Below are 8,971 nucleotides of genomic sequence, written 5' to 3'. Positions count from 1 at the left end.
TGGTGCATCACTGTCTCAAATTGATTTACAGCACACAGTGTTTATTGACAGTATTAGTAATGGACTATTCCAAGAGACATGATGAGGCCTCAACAGCTTGCCAGGACCTTGAGAAAAGTGCTTGAATGGCACATTTGTTGGGGGAAGGGATGGATGGAGATGTTTTCCACCCATCGTGGTGCTGGAGCAATCACTGGAACTTCACTCTGTGTGTGTCATCGAGCCTTGGGGCTGCCCCGAGCCCTGGGGTCTGTCTCAGCCATGGAGACAGAAGGTGCAGCAGCAGTGCGGAGTGCCAGGCAGCTTTTGCCGTGGCAAGAGAAGCTGAGATGCCCATAGGATCATTGGGAAGGGGCAGGGAGTTGGGTGGCCACCAACCCAATGCCCTGTGGAATGGCACAGCAGGACAGAGCAGCTGTCAGCCCAACACCTCACTTTATTTGTGTGCATCAGCATCACAATCCAGTAAAGATTCCTCTGTTGACTGACCCACAACTCACATGCCTGAGTGCACATGCACTGCATGTTGGAATAAGCATGGAGGCCAAGAGCTGGTATCATCTCATGCAGCCCACCTGCCTCAATGCTGCTCCAAGGAAAGATTTCCCATTGACCAGTTCTAACAATTCTGACCCTCTAAGCAGCAGGTTAGAATCAACAGACACAATAAACCACTTCTATTTTGAAAAAAACATATAAACCTGATCCCAAAAAACCTGCTTCAGTGCTTTATCTCATTATCTCACACAATGGCTTTGGCTGACCACAAGAAATGATGTTTTCTGGGTGTTCTTTACCTGCAGCAAAATGAACGGAAGAAGCGAAAAATCAACTCCTAGGAAAAAAAAAGAAAAACACAAGTAAGTTGAATTCATCTGGGCTGTGTTCAGCTCCAGAAAGCTGTCAGCAGGCTGTGGGTATGACATTAGGGTTTTTTTCCCTTCCAGTGGTTACACACAGGGGTAGCCAGAGCACTGGGATGGCCAGGGAAGGACAGGATTTGTGTGTGTCCTGTCATATTCCCAGAGACCCCTCTCTGATGGGGCAGGAGGTGTGGGCTGATGTTCACCAACCAGAGCAAGAGCTGGATGGGTTTATTATGCTGAGTGAATTTTTTCAGGTTCTGTCAATTTTAAAGAAGGAATTCATTTGGAATGGGTGTGAGTAAGCAGTCAAATACTTACAGAGCGATTTCTCTTGGTTTCTTGAAGCACTGCAAAGAAAAGAAAAGAACAGTTCCATTATCTTCCATGTTTCCTGGCCATGGGGATATTGTTACAAATATTGCAAGTATGTAATACCTTCCACATGAAAATATCTAATACTTGATTTATCTACTGGTAATTCTGAAGCAGGAGGTAGTTTTTCGCGGTTTTCTAACAGTGAAAAGCAATGTTATGAAATAGAATAGAAAAGCAGAAAAAAAAAAACCAAAACAGGGCACTGCAGCAAACAATTCTATTTTTTCTTATGGTAACTACAGCTTTCCATACCTTAAAAATTGTATCTTTTCGAGCCACAATTCCAAAAAGTATTGTGAGTGAAATCACCACTGCAGCAGCAATAACAGCCTCCGTGGGAAAAACAGGTTTTTTATCTGTCAGGAAAGAAGAGGTTGGATATGTGAGAAATTAGTGCTGTCACATAACCCAGAACATCTCACAGGACTGTGGAAAGACATTTCTTTTCCCACAGCTGTCACTGCTGAGTTAACTGGTGTTCTCTCTGCTGTCTGCAGACTGACTGTGTGTTAGTCCTCCAGAGAGAAGAGAGCTGAGCCTGTATTTTAGTGAACTGAAGAAGAATTGAAACATCAGATCCTGAAGAAGATCCCCCAGGCACTGTTATGCTCAGAGATAAGGCTGTCCAGAGGTACCACTGACACAGGTAACATTGCTTCCCTCACTGTCCCAGGAGGGCAGAAGTGAAAGGGGTCTGGACAGAGGTGATTTAGTGTCACCTGCCTGAGCCCTGAGCACCCAGCCCTTGCAGTCACTTCTGGAGCACAACTCCTCTTGCCTTAAGCAGCTCTTTGGGCATGACAGAATCCTGTGGTCACAGTAAAACACTTCAGGTAAGACCTGAGGTACTTTAAACCACACTTGAGTGTGCCCTGTCAGCATGGGAAGAGCAGCAGTGGGATGAGCCTGCCCCGGGTTACACTTGCCAAATGCTTTTGAACAACAGGGAGAGCAGGAGAGGCCCTTCCTGGTGCTGTGGTCCCAGGCAAAAGTGCAGAGAGAACTCCTTGCTGTTGCTGTTCCCTCAGAAATCCATGCAGGGAGTTTACCACACCCCACTCACACTTCGTAATATAAATGGATTGTTGTCATTGTAAAAGAGAACAGAGTTATTTGTAAAGCTTATTATTCCACAGCAGCCTTGTTACCTTCAACTATGAGGTGGAAATCCCTTGTCCCATAACCCAGGGGTGATTCCACCACACAGGTGTAGGTCCCATTGTCAGACTTCTGCACTTTTTTGATGGAGAGCCGGAAGATCTCACTGGTCTGGTACACCTCGTGACGACTTTGCTGCAGGGTCAAGTTGTGGTTGTCCTTCAACCAGGTGCTTTGGGCTTGAGGGTTGGATTTGGAGTTGCAGGTCAGAGTAACATCTTTTTCTTCTTCCACATGGAGGGTCTCCTCTCCACTCAGTTTGGGAGGAACTGTTCACAGGTTCAACACGTCATTAATAATGCTGTTCATAGAATCACAGAACCATTTCGGTTGGAAAAACCTTGTCAAATTGAGTCCAGCCATAAACCCAGCACTGCCAGGGCCATCACAAAACCATGTCCCCACGTGCCACATCTACACATCTTTTAAATCCCTCCAGGGACGGTGGCTCCACTGCTGCCCTGAGCAGCCTGTGCCAGGATTTGATGACCCTTTCAGTAAAGGAATTTTCCTTAATACCCAATCTAAGCCTCCTCTGGCACAACTTGAGGCTGTTTCATCACTTGTTACTTGGAAGACTGACCCCACTTTGCTCCAACCTTGTAGAATGCCCACATTTAACACAAAATAATTTCCCTTCACACATCCCTCACGCTCCTTATGCAGGTGGTCTAACACATCACAGTAGTGCAGCCTTTGCTGATCCCTGGGAATGAGGAGGGCAGTCAGTGGCAGAGACTGTCAGTCCAGTATTTCCTCTGCCCTGACTTGTATCCTTGGGAAATAATCTAGGTGGAGGCAGGGACATACCCAGAATATCTTTCTTAAGGGCCCACCCACTCTATAAAAGAGGCTTTAAATCAGGCCATAACCACCACTGTGGAAAGGGAGTGTCTTATCACGTGAGTTATCTCCTCCTAAATGCATTTTTTCTTGGTGAAGACAACGTACAAGGGTGCAAAACACCACCCATACAGAGCTGCTCAGCCCACAGGTCCATCCCAACCCCAGCCATTCCACACAGGAATTCATCACAGCAACTTACACTGGACATCCAGTATCACAGACACCTGCACAGACTTGTCCCGTGCCAGCTTGCACGTGAAGGTGACTCCATTGTCAGACTCGTTGACTGGGGATATGCAGATATTGCTGATGTTCACTTTATTCCCATCTTTCAGACGCACTTGTCCATCTCCACGGTACCAGAGCAGCTCCTCAGCCTGGCTGCTGTTGTGTACGAGGCATGAGAGAGAGATGGCAGGGCCAAGCTCTGCAGACAGGGTGAAGTCAGCAGCGTGGTTATTTACAGACAGTTCCAAACCTGCAGAAAAAGGAGGACAAGGACATTTAAGCATCCTAAGCCATACTCTTCCCACAAAACTCTGCCCTGCTCACTTCTCCAGGCCTCAATCTTGGAGGAGGGATGAGACTTTCAGGTTTCAATTTAACAGCTGTTTTCAGGCGGAATGTTAGTTTTTGAGACAAGAAGCTGTCTTCATCTCACAGCTCACTCCACAGTAATTTAAAATAAAAGTCAGGCTTTTACAGCTGACTGCCACAACACCAAGGCCTAACCTGTGACAAGAACATGTTTGAAGCCACGACTGACATGTGACACCCAGCAAAAAGTCATTCCTATCCCATCACCTTCCTGCTGCCAATCACTGCTGCAGTACCACCGTGCTCACTGTTTGATACTCTGTGTTTCAGTTGGAGCAGGATGCCCTTGGGAGTATAAATGAGTTAATCAGCCCCTCAGCTGTATCCTGGCTGTTGCAGAGCTGAAGTTTGTCAAAGGTACAAACCTCAGGACATACTAAATTAACAACCAGTATGGGAAATAAATTATTGCAATGGGATGAAACTCGCTACTGCAGCCTGGGCCATAGAATAATGAATTAAAAATATAGCTCAGATTATAAAGGTATTAAGGTCCTGTGAATATAAAGGAGTCTGAAGGTCCCTGTCTGAAGTTGTTCCCAGGTGGCCAAACCTATCACACTTCTGACTGCTAAGAGCAGGTTTGGAAACTGCTGTCTCATCATCCCTGCTGCAATAGTGGTGGAAAACATTGACATTTCCCCATTCCCTTGTCTGCTACCCTCAAATCAGAGGCCAATTTTCAGACAGTCCTTTGGGGATGACCTCCAGAACACTCAAAAGCTGGGATGCTGCTGTGGCACATCATCCAGCCCTGGGCAGTTTCAATAATTGGGGTGATAGGGCTTGGACAAAGCCAGGATGGATTTTTTCCCATTGCTTACCTGTGGCCACACATGCCAAGAAGGAAATAGCAAGGACAGGTGCTCTGTAGGGGACGGCGAGGCTGCATCTCTGTGTCATCGTGGAGCAGAGCTGGCTCTGTTGGAGAGAGGGTCACAGCACTGCTGCCTCTGCTCAGGGCCTGCAGGGGTTAATCCCTGCTGCCATCAGACACCCTGGGGAGAGCCCTCACATGGGGACAGGGTCACCAGGGAATAAACTGAAGCCATTGTTGCAGGGCATTTTCCAGTTCAGAGCAGATTCAAGGAGATTTTATGTATCTAATTTCCATTACATGAGTTTGTTGTCTCCGATCACCTGTCAGTCAGGGGAACCCGTCTCTGGATCAGGTAGCACTGGACTTACCTTGGGAAGAGTCTCTGGAGAAGCTGTTTCTGCTGAGAAATGCACAGTTCTTTCCCCTCCTTATTTATAGGGTCAGAATTTTAATATTTTATGGTTGTTCAGGTAGAAGTAAGTCCATAAAATGGGTTCAAGGCCTCGTTCAATTCCTGGATTCCTGAGCTTCCACAATACTGAAGTATTTGCTGGGCTCTGCTGGCTGTTTTATGAGACTTGCTGAGGCAATGAGTAACTAATGAGAGAGTTCCTGCATCAGCCATAAAGACTTTCAGCCAAAAATAATACCTTTTTTTTTCAGCTTTCTGGGTGTCCACAACACTGTTTCAAGCCACAGGGATTTTATCCTAGATTATTCTAGAGCAGGAGTAAACTCTGATTTTGTCCCTTTCTGCCCAAAGCTCCGTTGCTATGTCTTCCTTTGAGTGGAAAATGAGAAAATTCACTGATTCAGACTTTGAACTGCATGCTGGCAGAGGAGAGAGCAGACACTGTCCTGCTCACCAGTGTGCACCCCCAGGCTGCTCTCATACTTGGCTCAGCTGTGGGCACCCCCCAGCACAGAGCAAAGGGGTCTGTCCCAGCTGTCCCCTCTGCTGGGACAGCTGTGCCTGGGCTGCGTGTCCAGGGCACAGCTGAAGCACTTGGCTATATGTAAATCTGTCTGAGATTGCTGTTTGCACCTCAACAGGGTGATGGTGACGTGGTGGCAAAGCACAGGGTCCTCACAGCCTTTTAAACGTGTTGTCACTGCTGCCAGTGTCCCTGCAGGCACATCACCCATCAGGAATGGGCTCAGCAGAGCTATAAAGTGCATTTCATGAGCAGGAGGAGCCTGGCATGTGTCCTTGCTGTTTTCTTGGCCTGCGGATGTCGTGTCTCAGCTCAGTGGCACAGAGGTGGGCAGGGAGGACTCCTGCTCTGGGGCTGCTGCCTGCACACACAGCACAGGAGCACTGGTTATTTGTGGGGCTGTTGCAAACAAGGGTCTCCTTTGAGTGTTTCCTAATATAATTCTTCCTGTGTTTATGGGTTTATCCTTAAAACCAACAGGGAATCATTCTCAGTTAAAAAAGCATATGTGTACAAAAGTCCCTTGAAGAGAGATCTCAATCCCCCTTCTAGAAAACTGCCCTGTCCTTGTAGAATTCAACTAAATGTTGCCTTATGATTCAGTACAAACTTCAATCCAAATGCTCTTCCTAGAAGTAAAGTGATCTTTGTGGTTTGGAATTAAGCTGAGTTGAAATAAAGAGGGATTCAAAGGAATGGACTGGGAAATGGCTCATGTGCTGCCACCAAAATGTGAGCCAAAGGCAGGAAAATGGAGAGAAGTCTGTGCTCCCTCTGGTCACTGCAGTGCATTGATTGACAGTCTGGAGGGGAAGGAGGTGTTTGGAGTAAGTGAGGATGTAAAGAAGGAAAGAGTGGAGTTTGGGAGTATTTCTTCTAATGTAGAAATTACCGTAGGGGAAAAGATTGTCAGACAACAGCTGTTCTGGGAGGGTGTTTATTATGATGTGAGGCCCAGCACCAACTGGGACCTGGGTCAGATTCTGTCCCAGCAGGTCCATGCCAGACAGCAAGGTGAGCTGAGGTTCCTCTGGAGCAATGGCAATGTCCTCTTTTGCAATGAGCTCAGGATCTGCTGAAGGAAGAGGGACTAGAAAATCGAGGTGTTACCTGGCCAGAGGCACTGAAAGGCAGCTGCTTAGACCAGGTAAGAATTACTTTCGCAATGGCTTTTTACACCTTTCTTTTCATACAGGGTGTAATTAATCTTATGTGTGTCTAATTATTGAGGTCTAGAGTTTTGTGGATTGCGTTCTCCACCTTTCCATTACATTTTGGAGGGATGTAAACCTCATGTTCCAGAATGTAAAGGAGCCACTAATGACTCAGACTGAGAGTAACCTCTTCAGGAGGGCAAGAACTCCATAACTCTCCACAGCAAAGGATCCAACCCCCACATTTGAGGTACTTGGAACTGCACTGTGAAGGCTGGATTAGACTCAGTAGAGTCAGTAATCCACCACACCAGTTCCTGCTTGTCATCCTTATGGTAACGTCGCACCAACAAACCCAGAATAAGACTGTTGTTAAATATGACTCTGAACAGCCTCAAAGGAATTAATTAATAAGCACCAGTCTATTCCTGGGTGTAATCCAAGCCTTAGAAACCGGAGAAGATTTAGAGCATGATAAGAGATTGAGCAGAAGGTTTTTTTCCCATCTGGTCTCTTAACCTTCAACTCCAAACTTCCCAGCAGTTTGGGTTCTGTGTGGATCTCCTCAGTGCCTGCAGGAGCAGGGAGCACAACTCCTAATCATCCACACCCTCAGTGGCAGATGAGATCTTGATTTATACTCAGCAGAGTTGTGAAGGCTGATGGTTGCTCCTGGAGTCAGGGGCATGGCAGGATCTGCACAGACGTGTGGAAACCCGGGGTGGTATCTATGGTTTTGTCAAGCAAACAAAGGCTGAAACGTGGCTGTAATCCTGCTCCAGAAAACATGTTTCTGCAATAGTGCCTGGGGCTCTGCTCTAAGGCCGCTCCTGTCTTCCTACTCCTTGTGGTTCCCCACTTCTAATCCCTTCTTAATATGCGGTGCTACATATTTTGCAATATTTCCATTGTTGGAGGATGACTGCAAGACCCAAATCCACTGCCTCTCCTTGCCAAATAACTGGGCTGGAAAGTGAGGCTGTCAGGGAATGCTGCTTGAACTTACTCAGCACTCCTGCTCCCTCCCACAAAACCTATTTCCCCCCCCCGAGTATAAACGTTATGGAGATGTGATGTGCCCTGATTTATCCCAGCCTAGACCCAGCATATTTCTCACTGGTGAGACGGACAGATCTCAAGTATATTTTTTCATAAATATGTTAGTAAATCTATTTTCTGATGATCTTTAGATAAATGTTCACACGCTGTGTCACTGAACACAGAGGAATGATGAACGAACCTTATCCTTAGGAAGGAATAGGAATAATTAAAGAAGCACTAAACCAGTGAATCTCGTGAAATTTTAAAATAAATTCAAATTAAAAATAGGCATTATGAAGGAACAGATTCTGGGATAAATAAAACGGAAGAGAAGCCCTCAGGAAAGTGAGGCTCCAGCACAAATGTTGGACGTGGATGCCACCTGCTGGGTACCCACCCACCAAAACTGGCGGGGAGCAAAGTCACCTGGGAGCGCTGGAAACCGGATGAGATCCCTGTGATCACCTTCGCAGAAGCTCAGAGGCAGTAAATCCTGTAGAAGGATGAAGCCACACTCACGACTGGGGAGGATGCTAAACCTGGTGCCTGTTTCATGCTGATAGCAAGTACAGGACATTCCCGAGCAGAATTCTCAGCTGCTTCTCCTTCAGGACTGTATTTTGTTGTGGCTGCTCTACAGCCTGGACCTCAGATATTTTTGTCTACCTAGGAACTTTCATCACCAGTGGGATTTCTTGGAAGCGCTCTGCTGGAAAACCAAGTAGTGATTTGATCTTGTGAAGTGCTGCCAAACAATATTAGCAGTTTTAACTTCCCTGCTGTGGGGTCATCCCTCACTCCCTCTGCGAGGAATCTGCAAGGACTGAGCTGCTCCATCTTTCTGGTTCATGGGGAACCATTTGCTGCCTATCTTCAGGAGAAAATCACACTTCTGCTCCATGGCTGGAAGCACTGTGGAGTGTGGTGAGGCAGAAGACACAGCTCCTGAGTAACCATCTTTTTGAGTGGCACAAGACAGAGATAAGGAGGAGGAGGAGGATGGAGAGGAGGAAAGGGAGGGAGAAGAGAAGAAGGAAGCAGGTCAGTTCCGAACTCTCATATTTGCTCACTCAGGGATGTGGAAGTTAGAGCTCTCCTGGGATGTCCCAAGGAAGTGTGAAGGGCTTGTTGTTACTGGCTGCTGAGCAAATTGAGCTGGTGACTCATCAGCCTTTGCCA

General features: G+C 46.9%; 1 protein-coding gene across 1 annotated transcript; it reads right to left on the bottom strand.

Moving 5' to 3' along the window:
* Positions 1-1,180: 1,180 nt before the first annotated feature.
* Positions 1,181-4,745, bottom strand: TMIGD1 (transmembrane and immunoglobulin domain containing 1). The gene is made up of 5 exons (XM_062507308.1): positions 4,667-4,745; positions 3,445-3,723; positions 2,390-2,668; positions 1,494-1,597; positions 1,181-1,213 (listed from the first exon to the last, which is right to left on the bottom strand). The coding sequence occupies exons 1-5, from the start codon at positions 4,743-4,745 to the stop codon at positions 1,181-1,183; spliced, it is 774 nt and encodes a 257-aa protein (XP_062363292.1).
* Between the last annotated feature and the right edge of the window lie 4,226 nt (positions 4,746-8,971).

This window comes from Cinclus cinclus, chromosome 22 (genome assembly GCF_963662255.1).
Source record: "Cinclus cinclus chromosome 22, bCinCin1.1, whole genome shotgun sequence".
NCBI lineage: Eukaryota > Metazoa > Chordata > Aves > Passeriformes > Cinclidae > Cinclus > Cinclus cinclus.
Note: the sequence above shows the minus strand (reverse complement) of the source record. Positions and strands in the feature narration are given on the sequence as shown.